Source organism: Metopolophium dirhodum, chromosome 8 (assembly GCF_019925205.1).
Source record: "Metopolophium dirhodum isolate CAU chromosome 8, ASM1992520v1, whole genome shotgun sequence".
Taxonomy (NCBI): Eukaryota; Metazoa; Arthropoda; class Insecta; order Hemiptera; family Aphididae; genus Metopolophium; species Metopolophium dirhodum.
This window is the reverse complement of record NC_083567.1, coordinates 23,091,437-23,114,758: the sequence shown is the minus strand read 5'-3', so window position 1 is coordinate 23,114,758 and position 23,322 is coordinate 23,091,437. Positions and strand designations below refer to the sequence as shown.

General features: G+C 27.5%; 2 protein-coding genes across 5 annotated transcripts; one reads left to right on the top strand and one right to left on the bottom strand.

Moving 5' to 3' along the window:
• Nucleotides 1-2,792: 2,792 nt before the first annotated feature.
• LOC132950895 (hydroxylysine kinase) lies at nt 2,793-17,652 on the bottom strand. 4 transcript variants are annotated; one of them, XM_061022507.1, is made up of 8 exons: nt 17,634-17,652; nt 13,746-13,934; nt 5,561-5,687; nt 5,260-5,331; nt 5,007-5,134; nt 4,756-4,927; nt 4,445-4,695; nt 2,793-3,655 (listed from the first exon to the last, which is right to left on the bottom strand). In XM_061022507.1, the coding sequence occupies exons 2-8, from the start codon at nt 13,881-13,883 to the stop codon at nt 3,488-3,490; spliced, it is 1,056 nt and encodes a 351-aa protein (XP_060878490.1). In that variant the 5' UTR covers nt 13,884-13,934; nt 17,634-17,652; the 3' UTR covers nt 2,793-3,487. The 4 variants fall into 4 exon arrangements, with proteins under 4 accessions (XP_060878490.1, XP_060878487.1, XP_060878488.1 ...); XM_061022504.1 differs by lacking the exon at nt 17,634-17,652 and adding an exon at nt 14,129-14,270; XM_061022505.1 differs by lacking the exon at nt 17,634-17,652 and adding an exon at nt 14,008-14,147.
• A 345-nt stretch (nt 17,653-17,997) lies between these two features.
• On the top strand, nt 17,998-20,064 carry LOC132950900 (transmembrane emp24 domain-containing protein 2-like). The gene is made up of 3 exons (XM_061022512.1): nt 17,998-18,284; nt 18,379-18,624; nt 19,717-20,064. Exons 1-3 carry the CDS (start codon nt 18,146-18,148, stop codon nt 19,959-19,961), a joined length of 630 nt encoding a protein of 209 aa, XP_060878495.1. The 5' UTR covers nt 17,998-18,145; the 3' UTR covers nt 19,962-20,064.
• Nucleotides 20,065-23,322: the final 3,258 nt, after the last annotated feature.

Here is a 23,322-nt window from a genome sequence, read left to right as displayed (position 1 = left end):
TTTGATTGCAACCATCGATACTTTATTTGAATGTTCATGATTATGACACCAGTTTGAGATGTCACCCCAACAGTAACATTATGGAACTAATTATTTTTAACTTTTACAAATTAAGTTAATCACTTATTACTAAGTAATTTACAATTTGTGTTAATTTTATTATTTAAAATTTAAAAATTACGATTATGATTATTTACAACAATCGTGAATTCGTGAATTGTGATTGAAATCGACTAACAATAAAAGTTAGGTTATCCGTGGTTAAGACTTACGTCAAAGCGATAGCATGTGGTATAATATGTAATTTAGCACACCTTGTTGTAATGATTTGGCGGCACTTTGAATTCAAAAAAAGGTTGGCAAGTGGGTATCGCTCTGCTGTACGGTAGGTTACAAGTAGGTCACTGTAATGGATGGTTTTAAATTTGAATTCAATGATATATATCATTGTATAAGAAAAACGATTCTGAGCGAAAACGGTCAGTCAGCCTATGATATATGATGATATTATTGTGAATAATAAGTAATTTATATATAACCTATTTACGTGGAACCTTATTTTAAATGTTCAATCCTTAGCTATAAGAGTTTAACATTTTATAAATATTTAACTACTAAATAATTTGTAAATACTCAATTTGATACATTTCATCTAAATTTAAACTTTGAATGATTATAAAAAAAAATTGAGCCTATGTATTTTAGATTCTGAGCGAAGCGATGAATGTATTGATTTTACAATGATGTGTTTTTTTTTTGTCTGTCATCACCTTTTAGGACAGTAAAAGTGCTTGGATTTTCTTCAACAGTAACTTTTCTGATAGGAAAGTGAATCTAGTTGGTACTTTGGGGGATCAAAAGTAAAAATTTCCCAGTAGTTTTCAAAAGCGACGTGAAAAACAAAAGAAAAATTAAGGAAAAACTGGAATTTTTACGCAAAATCTGTTTTCGAGAAAATCGATTTTGGTTTTTGGTGTAACTCTACTAAAACAAATGACCGTAGGGACATGAAATTTCGACTGAATGTTTATATTAGTATTTTCTATACACCATAAAATTTTGAAAATATTTTGACTCTTTTTGAGCTGTTTACGGACATTGTCAGTTTTCAATTTTTTTAGTTTTTTTCTATAAATATCAATAAAATTTTATCTGTTGAGTAAAAAAGCTTGAAAATTTAATAGAAGGCTCCTAGGTTATTGTTTCAAAGGCAGATGAAAAAAATTAAAAACCCTTAGTCACAGTTTTTATTTATAAGCATTTAAAGTTCAAATTTTGACAAAATACTGAAAAATCACGAAAATTAGCAAATTATTTTGAGTTGAGAATTCATAAAAATTTTTCTTTTTAAATCTAAGATTTGAAAATGTAATATAAGATTACTCATAAGTTTGTCTACCTTTATAAAAAAAAAAATATCTACAAGAAACTTAAACTAAATTTTTATGAGCGTCTGAAATTTATATTTTTACAACATTTGATATTCACTCAATTTCTCATGTAACAATTTTCTTATTTTATTGTAATTAAAAAACGAATGACTGTAGATACTTGAAAATTTCACTAAACGTTTATATTAGCATTTTCTATACACCATAAAATTTTGACTCTTTTTTCATTGTTAGTTTTTAATTTTTTTAGTTTTTTTTTCTATAAATATCAATAAAATTTTATTTGTTGGGTAAAAAAGCGTGAAAATTTAATATAAGGCTCCTGATATATCGTTCTAATAGCAGTTGAAAAATATTAAAAATACATAGGCACAATTTTTTTTTATAAGCATTTAAAGTTCAAATTTTGACAACATTTATCAAATTTATAATTTATTAATTATTTTGTAGTTAAAAATGTATAAAATGTTTAACTTTTATGGCTAAGGATTTAAAATTTAAAACAAGGCTCCTCGTAAATAGGTTATTTATAAATTACTTTATTCACAATAATATCATCAAATATACTTGGTAATGTCATAGGCTGACTGACCGTTTTCGCTCAGAATCGTTTTTTTATACAATGATATTATATCATTGAATTCAAATTTAACACCATCCATTACAGTGACCCATTTGTAACCTACTGTACAGCAGAGCGACATCCACTTATCCACCTTTTTAATCTTTAAATTATATAGTTACAATATATCATGAGCCTTGTATTAAATTTTCACGCTTTTTGGCCCAACAAATAAAATTTATAGAAAAATAAACTAAAAAAATTTAAAATGACCGTAAACAGCTCAAAATGTGTAAAAATTGTATCAAAATTGTATGGTAGAAAATATAAACATCCGGTCAAATTTTCTACAGTGATTCGTTTTTGATTTACGACAAAATAAGAAAATCGCTACATGAGAAATCGGGTAATTATCAAATGTAAAAATATAATCATGAAACGCTCTTAAAATTTTTATTTGACTTTCTTGTAAACATTTTTTTTTTTTTTTTGATAAAGGTAGAAATACCTATAAAGAATCTTGTATTACATTTTAAAATTTTAGATTTAATACATTAGATTTATGTTATGAAATTCTAACTCAAATAAATTTGGTAATTTTCCTGTTTTTTCCGTATTTTGTCAAGATTTCAACTTTAAAATGCTTATAAAAAAAACTGTGACTAAGGATTTTTAATATTTTTTAATAGTCATTTTAACCATATAGTAGAAGCTTTGTATTAAATTTTAAAGATTTTTACCTAACAAATAAAGTTTTATTGACCTCAAAAAGTTGGAAATTGAGTATATCTGTAAACAGCTCAAAACAAGTCAAAATGTATAGAAAAGGCTAATATAAGTATTCAGTGAAAATGTCATGTATTTACAAATATTTGTTTCAGAGTTACACCAAAAGCCAAAAACGATTTTGAGTAAAAATTTCAGTTTTTCCTTTATATTTATTTTGTTTTTCCGTGCGCTTTTGAAAATTATTTTTTGAATTTTGATCTCCCAATAGTACCAACTAGATTCACTTTCCCATCGAACAAAATACTGAAGACTGAAGTTGAAAATGGAAGCATTATTTCGACTACTAATCGTGTACACTGACACAAAAATAAAAAAATACACATCATTGTAGAACCAATACATTCATCGCTCCGCTCAGAATCTAAAAATCTAAATACGACATAATAATATTATTAGCATACTAGATATTATAATCAATGATATTAGGTTCTGACATGAATATTCACATTTCACATTCAGCACGGGTGTAAAATACTATAACTACTAAACAGTCTTGTTAAGTATTCGAATATTTATATTTAAATACTTTCTTTGTATTTCAGATACTTTTCAAATACTTTTTATTTGTATTTGTATTTTTGTTGCAGGTATAATTGGTAATATAAGTTTCAATATATTGCATTATTGCTATGCTATTTATCAAAATATCAAATAACAATGCCTATAAAGTTAATTGTTATTGTACTTAATGTAAAACTAAATTCATTAATGATGATAAAAATCATTTAAAATGTAATTTCTTGAACTAATGTTTCAGTAACATAACAAATTTGTCATCTTCAATGTTCATTAATTCTTCTAATGCTCTCCACCCGTTCTTCTGTGTAGATAGTATGTAACTATTTGATAAATCTCTCAGGCTTGATTTTTTACCCAAAACTAAACTTTGACAAATTCTGGCACATATACAAGTCTGAAATTAAATAAAAGAATTCATATACCTAGAGTAACCAAGTAATTATTATATTTATTTATTATTTATAATTATTTAGCTATGCAATTATAACTTGAGACTTACAATTTGACTAATGGTTATAAGATAAATAATATATAAGACAAACAATTTTACTATTTAAAAAATACTTTTAGTTTTTTATAATTATTATTAGTCAAAGAAACTGTTAATATTTTATTAGAATTGTACCTGCAAGGCTTAAAATACACTTAACTTATATGATGTTTCTTTTAAAATGTTGAATGGTAATATAAATGAACCAAAATATTAAAAGAAATAGGTTGGTTGATTCCAACTTTTTACATCAGATCTAAGAGATTACTTATTATGAGTCATTCCACACACAACTATATAGTTTTAATGAACCTAAAAGTTGTATGTTTCAGGTTTGTAATAACCTTGATAATTTTGACTTCAATTACAATATTGTGAATCTAAAAATGTATTGTTTATGTTTGCATTTTAAATAGGTAATTAATCGTTTACATGTTATATATTTATTTTTAGTAATTATCTTTATATTCAAATATTGTGACTTTTATTAGATTAATAGTTGTATTTTATTTTAATAGTTGTTATATATATGTAATTAAATGTTTTCAATTCAATTAATAAATTCAATTTATTTCATAAGTAACTCTATGTACATTATGTACTCTATTACTCTCGGTCATCAATAATTTCAACATATCATTTAAAAATTAGAAATATTAAAATAAATTAATAATTATTAATTTGTATAATTACATGTATTATGGAGACTTCAAAATCATTTAAATTTCTGTACTGTTTTTCATAAGCTTCAACAAAATTCTTAATATGTACATTAGATAACTTAGCATTATTGTCTTTAAATTCATGCATAATTAGGTAACATAGTGCAACAGAAAAATCAAAAATTGTGAATGAATGGACAACATCACCTACATCAATAATACCAAGTATTTTGTTGTCTTTTATGATTATATTATTCATATTGAGGTCTTCATGAATAACACCTGCAAATACAAATTTGTTTTAAACAAAGTAATAATTATATTATTAAAATAAACTCAAACTTTTTTCAAGATAATCAGCTTTTAACAAAACATCAGACTGAAATTTGTTTATTACTGTGGTAATTGTTTGTTGCTGTTTTTCTTGATCAAAAACTTCTACAAATTTTAGAACTTCTGGACATTTCTCTAGAGCCCACAAATGACTTCGATGGAATCCATCATGATTAAATGTCTAAAAATCATTGTAATAGTTATACAATAAATTTAGTTTTAATAAGTAAAACATATCAAGTAAAAAATGTTAAACCTACCTTAAGAATTGATGTTAAACGACCAACATAAAAACCAAAATTTGCAGTCATTTCAGAATTGATTTTAACTTTATTCATAGTTTCTCCTTTAACATATTTGTAGACTCTGACTGCGTGTATTTTGTTATCTTTAAAAACAGGCATAAGACTCTAAAGTTTAGTTTATAGTACTTTTTACTATGGATTATTTGCCAAAGTACAATAAGTAGCCCCTAAAATATTAAAATGCGTAAAAAGTTATTATACCACTTACCTAGAATGTGAGACCGATAACTTTCTCCATATTTATTAAACACGGGTATTGGACAATATATTCCAGAACGTTCTATTTTTAAAAACAATTAAGTAAGTACCTTTAGGTATTAGATAACTCTTAAAATATTTTATAGACATATTATTACCAGTGGCGTAAACATGATTTTTGAAAGAGGGTGATCAAAAAATAAAATAACATGGGTAAATTGTAGGTACATAATATGCCTATGGATGTATATAAACTAAAAGAAAAGTTTTAAATATTTAATAATTTATAACTATCTTAAATAAATACTGACCAAGATGCTGAGTAAGTTTCGTTTGTGCATCTAGAAGTAACAAATTCTTCGAGTCTATTGAATTTATGAATTTTACGACTATTCCGTCTATTGGAAATTCAATTTCTTCAGTGTATTTTTCAACATCCTGTATGTCATCAAAATACAAATTAAGGTTGCAGGTTAGGTTGAATATTGACCATAATGATTAAATTGATTTTTTTTTTTACTTATGAGTTACGACTTATTTAATACTTATAGAAGTAAAAATGTTTTTAGATTAAAGTTAATTTGATTGCTTTCAAATTTCCATGAATAACAAATGCACAATATTATAATTTATATACATCTGTAGTCTGTATGAATGTATAATATGATACATTGATATATAAGTATGTTCATATTTACATGATAGATTACCTAACCTTTACTTTATCGTGGATTTTGGATAATAATTATACATCTATATATTACATTATGTAAATAAATAGTCATCATGAGGACTATAAAAAAATACTAGGTACCTCGTACCTATAGAGGTACCTAAATTAAGTGGCGTATTTTCAGGGGGGTTCCCGGGTCTCGATACCCCTCCCCCCACCCCTATTTACTATTTGCGCGTAATGCGTATGGTAAGTAGGTATAATACCTATGTAAGATTTTATGAGTCAGGTATCTTTATTTAAGACTGTATATTTCGATTATTTTTGTGCCACAATTAGTCCCGAACTCTACTTACATCTATTTTTATAATAATATACACTTACTTTTTTTTAGACCCCTCCCCCACCCTCACAAAAAATTTTAAAATACGCCACTGCCTAAATTAATTTTCATGTACCTAGTACCTACCTATATAATTTAGAAAACATCAAGATTTTAGGCATGCAAATAACATGCAGGATATTTGTGATATGATATTATTCTAATATCAATATATTATAATTATATTATTTATAATGATAAATCGTTATTAAGCATCTCAATTTAAAAGGTTGAAGAACTTTTATGTCTAAGTAGATCATATTTTTAATTTCATAAGAATAGCCAGGTCAGTGTGAACTAGGTAAAAAAATGTTTTGCATATATACAATGTATAACAGAGTTTACCACCTTTTTTAGGGTAATATTGTAATAATATTATTCTGTGCTAATATTACTTGCATTTGGATATAGCATTATGTATTATTTATCTCGATTATTGATTATCAGTGGTTAAAGTAGAGGGGGGGCTCAGTCCCCCTACCTCGGACGGCGGTTAAAAAGCGTACCCTTTAACAAATTAGGATTTTATACATTAGACATTATACATACAATTATATATCGAACGCTTAAAACTATATGGAGATATTAGTCTCCTCTGGAATTTTTTCCCACTTTAACCTCTGATTATTGATTAATATTGAATACCACGGAATAAATTGTTAATACTTACCTATCGGCTATCAGTTATCTTTTCATACTTTAACAAAATATCTTAAACAAATGTCTTGAATACCTAGTTGATTCTTCATTAAAGATGATAATTTTTCCTAAATTTGACATACCTACAGAAATAAGAAATTACAATATCGATTCTAAAATTGAGTTCTTATACCACAGAATAGATGAAATTATATCTATTCTGTCTTAGTGTGACTGTGCCTATACCTACTCTATTGTCTATATAATATACCTACTACAGTAGATACTAGGTACTACCAAAACATTTTTTTTTGCCTAGTTCACACTGACCTGGCTATTCTTATAAAATTAAAAATATGATCAACCTAGACATAAAAGTTCTTCAACATTTTAAATTGTGATGCTTAATAACGATTTATCATCATAAATATATTATATTGATATTAGAATAATATCATATCACAAATATCGACATATCCTGCATGTAATATGCATGCCTAGAATCTTGATGTTTTCTAAACTATATACATGAAAATTAATTTAGGCAGTGGCATGTAATAACCAGTAACGTATCTATGATTTTTTCAAGGGTGGGGGGGGGGGTGATGTAAAGATTTAAATAGACAAATGTATTCAGTATAATATACATTATACATATATATTCATATTATTATATACATGTTGTATTGTGTACAATATATGGTCTCCGTGGGGTTATGACCCCCATACCACTTCACATAGATATACGAGTCATACGACTCATTGTAATGGGTGCGTATTAAATTTGATCTCAATGATATAAAATCATTATAAACGAAAAACGATTCTGAGGAAAGAGTCCATCAGCCTTAATAAGTATATTATATATAATTATTATTAAAGTAATGTTTTTTACTATTAGTAATACAATAAGTTGAATTGATTTTTACCAAAAACATTGTATTTTATAATGCTATTTTCGGCATAAAATATAATAATATCCTTTAAAAGTTTCTTTAAAATATTTATTTAAATGACTCCATTTTGAATGAGATGTGTCACTATTAGCTAAGTTAATAGTTAATAGTTATCCATATTTTTATTCAAAATTTCAAACAATAGATACGATACAATATTGTAAGAAAGTAATATTAACAGTAACCCTTATAAAATTTCCGTATATAATATAGTTAAATAATATTTTCTGTTAATATGCAATATAATAGCTATTATTATAAATTATTATTTACTAATAAATAATATAACTATAATAACTAATATATTAATTTAACATTGCTGATTCTTTTTTTATAAAATTAATTTTTACAAAATTGAATTTATTTTAAACCTGTGGCTTAGGAAAAAAAAGTACTTAACGGCGATAAAATGAATTAATTAATTTGTAAGTTAAAATATCATTACAACCTCATTTGTTGGATAAAAAAGCGTGAAAATTTAATGCAAGGCTCCTGATATATTGTTACAATAGCAGTTGAAAAATATTAAAAATACATAATCACAATTTTTTTTAAAGCATTTAAAGTTTAAATTTTGACAAAATTTAATTATTATTTTGTAGTTAAAAATGTATAAAATGTTCAACTTTTATAGCTAAGGATTGAAAATTTAAAACAAGGTTCCACGTAAATGGGTAAATACATGGTGTCCCGTGAGGATTTGCCCATTGCGATCTCCTGAAAAAATGGAGATATCATAATTCTGATTTTTTAGTATCACAGGGACAAAAACTACAAATATTTCATGTTTTAATTTATTTTAATGTTTTGGTAAAAAGTTAAAAAATATTTTTTTTTATATAAATATTTTAAAAAAAAACGAAGATAGCCATTTTGTAGAGTTCATTTTTCTGAAAATATTGGCGTTTCAACATTTTGATTTCATTAATCTTTTGATTTTTAATATATTTCTAGTTACTAGAAAAACAGTGAATTATTTAATACCATAGTGGCATAGCGGTATAATCATGTGGCCCGCGACCCGCGTGCTCGTGCAGTCAGCAAACGCCCTCAGTGTAACTCGTAATAAGCATATTATTTTACTTCTTCAAAATTTATTAAAAAAATTTTAAATAATTTTTGTACAAAAAATCATTATGTACATCTTTGTAATACCTATTATTAAATACGATTATATTATAATAATTATAGTCAATAGCTAAAATAATTTATTTTGTTTATTTTGTATTTTGTAAAAAAAGGTGTTTTGTCCGTAAACTTATAAATACGTAATATTTAATATTATTATTATAATATTTGATATTATAATCTTGTATTGTTTTCTGATAAGATTTGAACTTATTGATCATCAAAGTATTGTCTGACAACAATTAAACAATTATTCGATTGATTAAAAATTACAATTACAAAATATTATGATTTATGACTACCTACCATTTCATTTTAATAATTAAATAATTATTCCTACTATTTAGTTATATTATAAATTCTAAATCGTAAATTTATTTTGTAAAGTCCCGTTTACGTTGTTTAACAATATGTAATTGCTTGATATCTTAATACTTATAAAAAAGTTACAAAGTAACAAAGATCAACATGTGCTTTGAATGTTAATTATTCTCTATATATAAAAGTACCAATTATATTATTTAATAAAATTTTAATATTATTTTATGGTTCAAACAAATTTTGCAGTACTTATTAAATTAAAAATTGTATTGTATGAGGAATATTTTCATCGGCTTATCAGATTTAACACAATTTCTTTGAAGATATTCTTGGAAATATGTTTGAACAATTATGTAGGTACCTACCTACCTACCTATTATTAGTTGGTAAGTTATAATTATTATTATTTAACTATATTTTATTATGATATCATGCTTTATAAACATTTAGTCTGTAATTTAAACAAAAAATCAAAAATAAAACATCAAATAACATTTTCAATTTCTCAAATTTCTCAAAACTACAAATTACTTAACAAGAAAAATTTTCAAAATAAAATATAATGAAGATTTATCTAATAGCAAAATAACATTTATGTTACAATGTGAGTATTATTTGTTTTAAATTAATTTATACTCAACCCAAATGTATTATTTCTTATAGTTATTGAAGGATAATCTAAGCTAAGCTCTTGTCAACATTCAAGTATTTTTGGTGATGTTAGAATTGTTTTCAAGTTTGTTCTATAATCAATAAGCATATTACTATTGCTTGGTACCTTGCCATTTAATAGTACTAATACTCACTAGTTAAACCTATCATACCCAGAGGATGCAAATTTATGCGTACATACAACAATCAGAAGATCAATAATAGTATCCAGTTCATCACCAAAACAACATAAATCAAATGTTTGATTTTATCAAAAAAAAAAAAATGTAAATGGTAAATTATAAAAAAATTGTTAAAAAGATTAAAGAAAATTAACATATAAAATTGGAGAACTATTAAATTATGAGTTAACGCTCATTGTGATCTTTCACTTTGATTTGAGGCTGAAGACCCTTTATATATTTTAGTGTAAGAAGGGCATGTCAAACACGCAGCCCATGGCTAATTTTCTGATGGCCCATTGATTGTATTATAAAAAAAAATCTGTATTGTATAACAAGTATTGTAAGTGATGCATACAATTATTATTGCAGATATTGTATTAGAAAATTAATACAAAGTATAATTGAAATCCCTTTTAAGATTTAAATATTGCCAGACTTAAGTAAATAACATACAAAGTCAATGATTCTTCTAAAAATAGACATTATACTTACATATTAATATATTATTATACATATTTTAAAATGTTCTACATGACATATGTGACATTATTTTTCTTATAATGATGGTTAAATTGTTTGACACATTTAGGAGTTTATTGTATTATACATGAATACTCCGCTAGTTGCAAACCGTTACGTAATATTATAATAATACTTTTATTTGTTTTGAACAAATTGTTAACTTGTATTAATAGGTGTTGAATTTTATTTTATTCGTCAACTAGCAGCAGTGGCATGGTAAACTTCATTAACTTATGAGGCACAATAATTTATATACCTAAGTAATAAATTATAAATACTTATTTAAGTAATTATGTATTTACGTAAATGGTATCTGAGAAAGATTGACTTAGTCTTATTATACACTTAATAAATTATTATAATATGTGAAATGCCTCTAGTCTCCTAAACACCCACCACCCTTTAAACTGAAGCACGTGCCTCAAATAAAGTCCTTTGTCACGCCACTGACTAGCAGAATTAGTGAAAGAACCTACGTTATAATATGTATAATGTAATACATATAGGGCTAATTATAACAGAATGTTATTGAATTAAAATTAGTAAATGGCCAAAAGTGAGTTTCTTACTTAGATTGAGATAGTATGTAGGTACAAATTAAAAAAGAACTCAACATTCTTCAACAATATTGTATTATTTGTAATTAGAATTTTTTTTCTCTTAAAAAAAAGAATTATTATTATTATTATTTTATAATAACAACTGTATAAATATTTTTAAATAATAAATACTTTTTATTGTAAATGTATTATTATTTATCACCTTCTATTTAAATAAATGTATTATGTATACCTGCTATGCATTGTATAACAATAACTGTTAAAACGTTTATAAATAATAAGTTTTTTTAATTTTATACTTACTATTTAAAGAAATGTATTGGGAATTAGGATGTAGATAGACTATGCATCAAATGTAAGAACATTGAAAATTATGTAAATGTATAAACAATTCTCAATTTTATATTCTTTAATATCATTTTAAAGTGAGTGTATGAAGTTTTATGGTATGAAATGTAAAAAATAATATATTATAATATTCTGTTACTAATTATAGTAATTACTATAATGGAAAAAATAAAAACATAATTATTTAAAATTGGAATGTAATTTTTAAAAACTTTTGTAATATTATGGTCACCAGTCTCTACGGATTGCTAACTAGGAATATGGCCACCCAGTTTTGTGTGATTCGCATAGATACTAATGGGTACTTATATCGATCATCTGATTATCTCTATTATGACTATTATAGATATAAATATATACCTAATCATACTATACAAAAATGTAAGTAAACGGCCTCAATTTGTTATCTACGTTGGACCGCGAAAAAAACGTCATAATGAATACGTTACATCCTAGTATGGTATTAAATAATTCGCATTTTTTTTCAAGACTAGAAAAAATATTAAAAACCAGGAGATTAATGAAATTAAAATGTTGAAACGTCAATATTTTTAGAAAAATGAACTCTACAAAATGGCTATCTTCAATTTTTTTTAAAACAAATAAAAAATATATTTTTTAACTTTTTTACCAAAACAATAAAATAAATTAAAACATGAAATGTTTGTGGTTCTTGTCCCTGTGAGTCTTATTAAAAAACCAGAATTATGATATCTCCATTATTTCAGGAGATATTGCAATGGGTGGTAAATCCTCACGGGACACCTTGTATATAAATTACTTTATTCTCAATAATATCATCAAATATACTTAGTAATATCATAGGCTGACTGACCGTTTTCGCTCAGAATCGTTTTTCTTATACAATGATAATATATTATTGAATTCAAATTTAACACCATCCTTTATAGTGACCCACTTAAAACCTACTGTACAGCAGAGCAACATCCGCTTATTTTGAATTGTTTTAAAAAATATAATCAACAAAACGCCTAACTTGGAAATTAAAATAATTTGAAGGCCTATAAAAATTGTTGGTTATTTTTGAATTTTTGAAAAAAAAAATCGGAATATTTCCTATTCAATCAGAATTTTCATATTTATTACTGTAAAAAAAACTGCATTTAAATATATTGATTTTCCACGAAGATACTAAGGGCGATACGGGACTTCTGGGATCTATATACTGTATATTAATTTCGCAATAAATAAATAACAGAAAGGTTCAAAGGTATGAAGATCTTAACATTTTATAGATTGATCATTATGAAAACCAATAAAAAAAAATTAAAATTTTAACCTAATCTGCCTAGCGCGCGAGAGATCACACCAATAATTCTGCGTATCCCACGTCGACGGACCTCGGGCCTCGTATCCTGCCTATACGTCAACGGTTCCGTTATAGCCATAGATATTACAGATATGGATAGGCCACGGCTATGTTAAATATATTTGAGACCGCGTTCCCGGAGGGGGAGGCAAAGGAGCCATAGACGTGATTGATAGTCGATACTCGATATAGGTATACTTTATTTGGCCTCAATTGTTCCCCTCGAAGACCGCTGATAAGACCATTATGTCCTATCTATATCTTTATTATCTATGGTTATAGCAGTGTCGTATGTGGGGAGGGGGATTGGGGTTGCGTTGAATAAACGATTTTTGTCGGGACGCGGCGCATTTTCCATTTCTCCCGCTGAAGAGACTGGACAGCTGACAAAGTATAGTTTTGATTTGTAGTTATCACTCATCCCTAATACCATAGAACAATAATATGGTATTACACCATAGTATCATTATGATACTAATATATGTGATACTATCATATACGATACACGTACGACGTACCTATGCGGTATGTAATAAGGAAAATTTAAAAACCTATGATTTAGCTCTGCCTTCACGCGAAATTACCTTTTTTTGAATGTATGAATGATTGAATGTACCTTTAAAAATCAACTTAATCTGTATAATCAGTATGTTGTATTTACATATTGTGAAATATATAATATGTGAATTCAAATTGTAAACAATTTTGGTAATTACATACCTACCTTATAGGTATATTTATACTAGGGTGCCTACCTGGCTACCTAGTTCCTACCAAGTAATAATTATACATCATACGTACTGTAATGTAATAGTTTTTATCATCGTAACCATCCAATTCTTGGATTTTTCCATTGATAAAACCGTAATCGTTTTTCAAAATGTCCGCAACCTGATCCTTGTTTATTGTGGGGCATATGTCTACCGTTGAATCTGCCATTTTGTGATCGTAAGTATATTATATAATATGCGTAGGTACCGCGTACGACGACTGCAACAAATAATGAAATTGAATCATATCCCTCTCAAAACAAAGTTAAAAATAATAAGTGTTTTGATCGTACTTTTATAATACCATATAGCTGAATGTAATACACAAATAATAAAATTGTAATATACAAATACGAATTAGGCGCAGTACATATTGTTATTATGGTGGAGGCATAACATAATATAATATCATACCTATGTGGTACAGCAGTAGTCTACATATACACATAACACATTGTCCAAATCCTGTTGTTGTTAAACCACGCCCTGTTATAAACTCACTTTAGTCCCTACACAATTATATCAGGCACCTATTATACTCATTAAATATAATATCACTAACTCTCAAAGAGTCAAGAGATAATACCACTTATGACTTATCATTTTACTTTATAACATTAAATCTAAAGTAGGTACCTAATATAATTGACATCATAACAATATAACATGTAAACGTGTAAATGATTAATTACCATATTAATATAATATATAATATAATACGATATAATACGATATGATGCATACATGTATAATATATAGATGAAACATTGTAGGGGTTGCTAAAATTATGTAACTAATAGAGAGCCTTTTTTCTGGTAGTGGGACAGTGGGTATTTATTTTTCTTGACCTGCATAACATCGAAATAAATACTAAACAGTAAGCACTAAACAGATCGTAGTATGATAATAGATTCGAAATTTCCGCCAGCGGCTAACCAGTCTATTGGCCGCCGGAGTAGAGTAACCGAAAAGTAGATACCAACTTTTGATTAAGGAATTGAGCATCTCTTTTTTTAAATTAAATTTTTAAGATATCTGATATGTAAAATGGATCTATACTAAATTTTTTTTTAGTTTTTTAGAAACGTATAACATTAATCATTATATATATTTAGAAGCCAGAGGATACCATGCCCTATTGGCTATTATATACCTACGTAGGTACTTACCAAAAATATTGTGTTGTATTTTATGTGATTAACTAATTTAGGAAAACTCTTTGTTGTATAGATACAGACTGTAACCGGTGACGGAATGGAATATATCAGGGGATTCTTTTAAGATCTATACTGATAATTTCAGTTTTAAATTATTTGAAAATATTCTGTTTACATAATTTGATGTCATTTCAAAACAACATATAACATCAAATTATTTTTAAAAAATTTGAAACTTTTCATAAATAATGTGTGTAGGCATTTGAAGGAATCACACTATATACAATTTTATTTAAAAAATACCAGTTATATAATATTATGTTGCTATAAACTATACGGTGGGGGACTGAGTGGCCGAGCGGACTAAGGCGTCGGCTGCGACGCAGTCGGCCCGAGTTCGATTCCTCGGCCATGGGCGGCATTTTTCTTCGGACAAGTCACGGTGTCCGGAGTACAAATTCCGCCATCCTCCACCCGGGCATGGCAGATACCTACGGGTGCCCACTTGAAAATCTGCCAAAAACCACACACACGTGTTTACCAACCAACAGTATCCTCCCCTACAAATAAAACAAACAAACAGCTAATGGCCATAAAGTTGCTGGGCTCAATGACTAATTAAAAAAAAGAAAAAAACTATACAGTATACGATCCTATGGCTCTGAAATCCTAAATTACGTCTCTCCTATATACAGCTATATGGCTATTCGACACGACAGTACGGCAATACCTAGTGAGAAGTGGGAACTCGGCTTGACTACAATCTACATACTCAAGTACATAGTACATAAAAATATCGAAACATGGATTTGCGATTTCTAATAAATCTGTACTAGTTTATTTAATACATGTTAGGGCCGTTCTTACAATGTCCGGTAAATAGTGTCGGTTAACGCTAACCGACTGATAACAGATTTTTTTACCGGCAGAATTCGGCCGGTTAAGTGTCAGTTAGCTTTAACCGGACATTGTAAGAACGGAACCTGGACCCTGGACCCTGGTAAATACATGAGAACATATTTTACAAGCTGTAATTTTAAGTTTTAACCATACAACTATAAATTAAACCACGCACCAAATAGGACAATACGAGCCGAAATATTTTGAAAATTATAGTTATACCTATCAGCTGTCAGTCTAGAAAATGCTAATACAAATATTTGTTAAAAAAAACATGCCCTATACTCTATAGAGTACAGATATCAATTTTTGAATTACATACAAAACACAAAATCGACTGCGGACTGAGTATAAAACTAGTTTTGACTTGCCAGTCGCTACCTGTACCTATGACCTATCATTATAATTAATATACGTTAGTAGCGCTAAGCTAATATAATATAAAATTCACAATACAAATATAAAAAAATATCTTGGGCTAACTCAAGATCGCAGATTAACCTGGGCCCAGCATATTAAATCTAAATGACTATATCTAAACTCTCGATTAAGCCTTCTCAAAACATTTATTAACAATAACAAATACCTACTCTAATATCAACATAAAACTCTTCATATATAAATCTTAAATCAAACCAGTCTGGACATATGGTATACAGTTATGGGGTAATGCAAAATAATTCAACATAAATAAAATACAAACCTTTCAAAAAATAACACTTAGGAAACTTTTAAATGCCCCTCCTTACGTCTCAAACCACACTATCCACTCCGATTTAAAAATAAAATTAGTGCACGAAGAATCTTAGCACATATACCAACACTTCCACAATCGTCTTACCACCAACAGGCAACAGGTTAATACGACATCTCGCAGTCCCGTCTATTCCTGGAAACCCACCCAAACGTCTAAATGGTGTCGTGACCTACTTGTTCATCCCCTCCCATCAGCTAATCCGAAGACAGAGCACCAGTTTTATTTAAATAATTTAATAAAAAAAAAAAGTAAATTAATGAGTGTCATCAGTGGCTGACTTCTCACATCAAGTGTAGCCTGTTAATATTTAATTATTTTAATATTGTGGAAATGATTATTAAAATTAATTTATATGTATACTCTAACCACATAAGCCTATTGTGCCACTAAGGTATAAATTGTTTATTTTAAATAAAAATAAAAAAGTCAAAAAGCTTTAAAATTTAATACACTGTTTGCCCGTACGATAAACTTTGTTCTTAGAGCATTCTATAATAATATCGAAAATACATACATATTTTTTTCAGACTTGAGGTTTAAATTTTGTCGAAATTGGATAGGTAGATAACGGTTTTAGTTATAACTTGTAAGTAATGATGTAATTCAAAATATTATAATAATTAATATTTACTGTATGGTCTATATTCACACTATTTCACTAATTCACTAACGCAGTTAATACGGTGTATTATTTTTATTATATTTTATTCATAAATAAGGGAGAAGCCAAAAAAACAACGTGGTTAAAATATGTATATAATGATCGATTAGATTGATTTAAACAAACTAACAGATACCTACGTACAAGTTAGAGTGAACAATTATTGGGATTATGGTTATTGGTTAGCTGTCCGCTACCTTTGCCGGATTAATTGAAAATTGTCAAAATAGTTTCCTGGAGAAATTTCATATTTAGGTAGTAATTCCTTAATATAATAGGTAGGTATGTGATGTTTTTAAGATAAATTAGTTTAGTTTAACCTACTGTTTAGTCGTTACTCGTTAATAATAGAAAAATAAATTACCAATATTAATAGAAATACAATTATAAAATATCAACTCAAGTAACTAGTAAGTATCAATTAAGTTACAACTCAATACTCACTAGAAATTTAGAAGTAGAGGCTGAGACAGTGCTGACACGTGTCTGCCCAGAAACGTTTTTCCTATCCGTGTGTAATTAATAATGATTAAGTATTGAATATTGAAATTTGAAAATGAGTTAAGAATTCGATTCGTCTTATATTTTGTTATAATTTGCCTATGGTTTGTAAATTTGTAATGTTTGTATGCAACCATGCAGGAGATCATACAATTTCGTACAAAAAGACATTCGATTAGTTTGAGTATAACTTCTGCGTGGTCTATTTAATCTATTCTGTGGTATAACTTATTCGGTTGTGACGGTTCCTCATTCGATGACGTGTATCATATCAAAACAGTAACGATAACGATGATAATAACACCAACACCGAATATTATGTTGATGAGTTGTAGAGTAATGTAAATCGTGAAGTTATTTTCCTGTATATCATTTTAGATTTTTAATTTTTATGTCATGTTATTTTAATACATTTGTAGGTGTTCAAATATAATTAGACGACGTGTAGCGTAAAAATGCAGAAACCGCTATTGTATTTAACTCAGTTCCTTACATTATTCAGTGTATTTCAACAAGGGTTGAGCTATTTTTTGACCGTTGACGCTCACGCTGAAGAATGTTTTTTCGACAAAGTCGAAGTCGGTTCTAAATTGGGTATGTTGTTTGTCATTGCAGTCTTACACGAATGTGTAGTAACCTAACACACATTATTGCTTATTGTTGTAATATTTATTCATTTTTTATTTAGGTCTCATGTATGAAATATCTGAGGGTGGTTTCCTGGATATTGATGTCAAAATTATTGATCCCGATGGTGAATTAATATACGAAGGATTGAGGGAGTCTAGTGGAAAGTATACATTCGCTGCCACTAAGAAAGGGGCATACACATACTGTTTCAGTAATCAAATGTCTACAATGACACCAAAAGTAGTTCTATTCAGTATGGAAGTAACTGAACCAGAAAAAGTGGATCTAGAAAAAGATAGTCCAAGTAATTATGTTAAGATTGCATAAATTAGCTTTATATTTTAGTTTTAAAATAGGGTGACTACTGCAATTAAAATATTGTTGTTTATTTATTTGATTTGTTAATTTAAAAACTAATGAACTAACAAATTCAACATTTATGAATTTATTATATATATATTAAATGCTGAGTACCTACAAGTTTATGTCGATTATCATCACCTGGCATTAAATGTTACATTAAGAGGACGTTACACTGGCATTTTTTGTCTCCGTCTTAAAAGTGTGTAACATAACAAATTGTACTCTCATCAAGACACATGTAGGTCCATTAGGTTAAGAATTAAAGTGAATTGACCTCTTATAAAATATAAACGTAAGATTATTATCTAGGCATTCTCTTGGGATTTTTGTTCTATTTAAATTTTAAAATACTCATAGCTCGCTTTAAAATTTAAATATAACAAAAATCCCATTAGATTGCCTAGATAATAATCTTAAGTTTAAATTTTATAAGAGGTATATTCACAATAATTCTTAAAGTAATGGAGCTACACGTGTTCTGTTGAGCATACAATTTGCTATGTTACACACTTGTAAGACGGAGACAACAAATGTTGGTGTAACGTCCTGTTAAACATTATTATTACTGTCTAAATGCAATTCTCTATGGTGCTATAGTGATAAAATCTATTCAGTTTAAGAGTATTTCAAGCGGTGGATGAAAACTCGTTGTGTCCGTGTAAATCTCCCCACTACCGATTATTGGTCTTGGTGTACGACTTATGGCAGCAGAAACGAAAACGGTGTATGGTTAGTAACAATTGTTTCTGAACGTGTGATGGCAGCATACGATTGTTTCTAAATTATCAATCAGGGGATCCGGCAATGTACAGCGGGCAGTAGCATATGGGCAAACTGGTGCACTCTTAAACTGAATAGAGTAGACTGCCTGTTACTATTGTATTGTGTTGTCTTAGCATTTATTCAAACACTATAAAACAACATATTTCTTTGTAATGCTATAATTACAACAAGACTGTCAATTTCTGTGTATACCTAATTGTGTCATTATTTAGATGAAAATATAATAAAAATAATTGTTATCATTTTACAGCTGGCGAAGAAGGTGAACATAAAAAACTAGAGACCATGCTTCGAAGTCTGGGATCTGCATTAACTAGTGTTAAACACGAACAAGAATATATGAATGTGCGCGATAGAAATCACAGAGCTATTAATGAATCTACAAATAAACGTGTTGTGATGTGGTCATTCTTTGAATCGTTTGTATTGCTTTCAATGACTGTTGGTCAAGTTTATTATTTAAAACGATTTTTTGAAGTTAGAAGAGTTGTATAATACTTCAAATACATAAAAAAAAATTTTTACACCTTGTCTGTATATTTCTTATAAAAATGTTTTTTTTTTTTTTTATGGTAAAATAAATTTAATTAAAATTGAATACACATAATTATTTTAAATAATCCCAATCCAGATTTAGTTTTGAATTCTATTTACTATGGAATTTAAGATCAAAATCTATAAATACCAAGCATCAATTAAACAAATATGTGTAGCAATAACCAATGGCGCACACTCAAAAACAAATAGGGGTAGCATACTGAATCGGTTACCTCTATATAGGCTAATAGACTAATTATTATAGCCTATAATTATTAAATAGTTTATTTTCAATATTTTTATACGTAGTAGAATTTTTATGATGTAAATATTTTGGAGCCAAGGGTCCACCCACCCACCTGCCAAAAAAATCAGGGGTAGCAGCTGCTACCCTTGAACCCTCCAATGTGCGCCACTGGCAATAACAGAATATAAAATTCCATTTTGTATTATTTTGAAGGTGTGCACTGTATCCTGCACAAATAAGTTTTTTTATAAATTCAGTAGATAGAGCATGAATAATGGTTTGTACAATGCCACAACGGTTACTACTTACTCTGTCTTCACCACTATGCTAACCTACCATGTTTTTACTATTGATTTTCTCTGTCACTATCCATGTTAAATCAAAATGCTTTATACTAGAACACTTGACTTAGGATAAAAACGGCCAGTAGTTTTAGAAATATTCTACGACCAATTAAACTTACATGATTTATTGTATATTATGTTTATTAAATTCCAGCAGTTTTCACCCAATTATATTTTTAATTTTTTTAATAAAAGTAAAATTTCTAATTAAAAGAAGGCGAGCAAGTGGGTGAAGCTCTGCTGTGCAGTAGGTTACAAGTGGGTCACTGTAATGGATGGTGTTAAATTTGAATTCAATGATATAATATTGTATATGGGAAACGATTCTGAGCGAAGATGGTTTGTCAGCCTTTCTTTGATATTTTATATAGTTACTATTCATATGGTAGCCAGTTAAGTTGAATTATTACTATTTGTTTATTATCCTATTTGTATATTATAATAATATACCTTAGAAATTTCAAGTACCCACGAATAATATTTATAAATGTAACACAAAACTAAAATCGTTCTTCTTAGTTTAAGTATCTAATTTTGTCTGAATTTGAACATAAAATAACTACAGAATTAACTACTTACATTGAACCTTGTTTTAAATTCTCAATTCTTACCTATAAAAGTTGAACATTTTATAAATTTTTAAATTTTAAATTTGATACATTTTGTCAATATGATTATAAAAAAAATTGTGCCTATGTATTCCTAATATTTTTCCATAGCTAGGTATAGTAAGAATATAATATAGGAGCCTTGTAATACATTTTCAAGCTTTTTTCCCAACAAACAATTTTATTGACATTTATAGAAAAAAAAACCTAAAAAAATTGGAAATTGAAAATGTCCGTAAACACCAGCCTAAACAAGTCATATATTTTGAAAATTATATTAAGTATAGAAAATGATAAAATAAAGATATGGTGTAAATTTTAAATGTCTATAGTTATTCATTTTTGAATCAACAAAATAAGGAAATCTCTACATGAGAAATTGAGAAATCGAATGAATATTCAATATTGTACAAATTTGAACTTCAAACGCTCATAAAAATTTAATTTGACTTTGAGTATAGCAAATGTAAATATAAACATTCGGTGAAAATTTAATAAGTCTACGGTCATTTGTTTTAGAGTTACACCAAAAACCAAAATTGGTTTTGAGTAAAAATTCCTGGTTTTCCTTAATTTTTTTTTTGCCCGGCGCTTTTAAAAACTTTTGCGACCAACTAGATTCAATTTCCTAATAAACAAGTCACTAGATACTGAAGTTGAAAATCAAAGCATTATTTCGACTACTTATCGTGTACACAGACCTAGAGTAATATTACCTACTCTTTGACACACACACAAAAAAAAAAATGAAACATAAAAAAAAACACATCATTGAAAAATCAATACATTCATCGCTCCACTCAGAATCTAAAATTCAATTAAGGCACTTCTTGCCCAAAAATGTACATTAGGTATATTACAAAATCATGATCACAAATTGAATCTTTAACTGTGTACAAAACTAGAACTCCTCAGTTCTTTTCTCACACTCAGAACCTTAGGCAACTTATATTATATTTTAGTAAAGAAAAAAGTATTCAGGTTTTTCCAATAAATAAAAACATCTGAGTGAATTGTTAGAAAAGTAACTGGTTATTTTTATTTTTCAATACAGGCATTTACAAATATATTTCAAACAATATTATTTATTAATAATGTAATACTATTAAATACACACCAATATGAAAAAGTACCTAGTCATTTGAGATTCAAATTGTTGTCTGTATGTATTGATACACAAATGCTTGATGTTTCAATTTTACTTTATAATTTTTCAACATAAATATAATATTTTTCACAAAACAAGGGGATTCGATATCATGTTTTTGTCTAACACACGTGCGACATAGTATTTTAGACGTGATTTTTGCCAAACATTCCAATTGATCAATTGACGCGATAAGAATTCTGAATACAGATTTGAATTTGTCATCAAGTCTACTTAAAATCGACTTTCCCACATATTTGATATTATTTCCCACATCCCCAAAAATATCATATTAAAAAAAGTATTTAAACATTTTCATATTTTAATTTTTGGAGAAGTTAAAATCAAAAAATCAAAAATGTGGGGAAGTTGATTTCAAGTAGACTTGACAACAAATTCAAATCTGTTTTTATAATTCTTATAGCTTCATTAGATCAATTGGTATGTTCGGCAAAAAACACATCTAAAATCCTGTGTCGCGTGTGTGTCAGACAAAAACAGAAAATCACGGTATCGAATCCCCTTAATACTGTATGCATTTAAATGTAAAGTATAATAATAAGTTTTAATAAATTATTTTAAAATCACAACAATTATTATTATTTCTGATAATAATCGTCAATAATACAATGTTTAAAATAAAAGTTACCAATTATTATAGGTAACTTATATAATTGGTTCAGTAATAAATATAATATATAATAAATACATGTCATGAATAAAAAGCAAACCTTAATGGCGTATAATAGTTATTGGAGTATTGATAAAAAATGTAAAAATTAATCATAGACTATAACTATTAACTAGTATAACTCTAAGAACAATATATTATTAGAAGCACGGTGGATAACTACATTTTAGTATAATCATTTGAAAGACTTTAGACAACATATTTGATTATTTATTACTTATGTAATAACCAACTAAAAAACTTAATATTGAATTCTTAGGAGTTAGGATCAAATCAGATCTC

Bases quoted from the DNA above. Each gene is read 5' to 3' on its own strand.
- LOC132950900 (XM_061022512.1), top strand. From the start codon at position 18,146: ATGCAGAAACCGCTATTGTATTTAACTCAGTTCCTTACATTATTCAGT. The intron at 18,285-18,378 runs GTATGTTGTTTG...TTTTTTATTTAG, and splicing joins CGAAGTCGGTTCTAAATTGG to GTCTCATGTATGAAATATCT. The intron at 18,625-19,716 runs GTAATTATGTTA...ATCATTTTACAG, and splicing joins TCTAGAAAAAGATAGTCCAA to CTGGCGAAGAAGGTGAACAT.
- LOC132950895 (XM_061022507.1), bottom strand. From the start codon at position 13,883: ATGGCAGATTCAACGGTAGACATATGCCCCACAATAAACAAGGATCAG. The intron at 5,135-5,259 runs GTAAGTGGTATA...CTGTTTTTAAAG, and splicing joins TTATCGGTCTCACATTCTAG to ATAACAAAATACACGCAGTC. The intron at 4,696-4,755 runs GTTTGAGTTTAT...TTGTATTTGCAG, and splicing joins AGCTGATTATCTTGAAAAAA to GTGTTATTCATGAAGACCTC.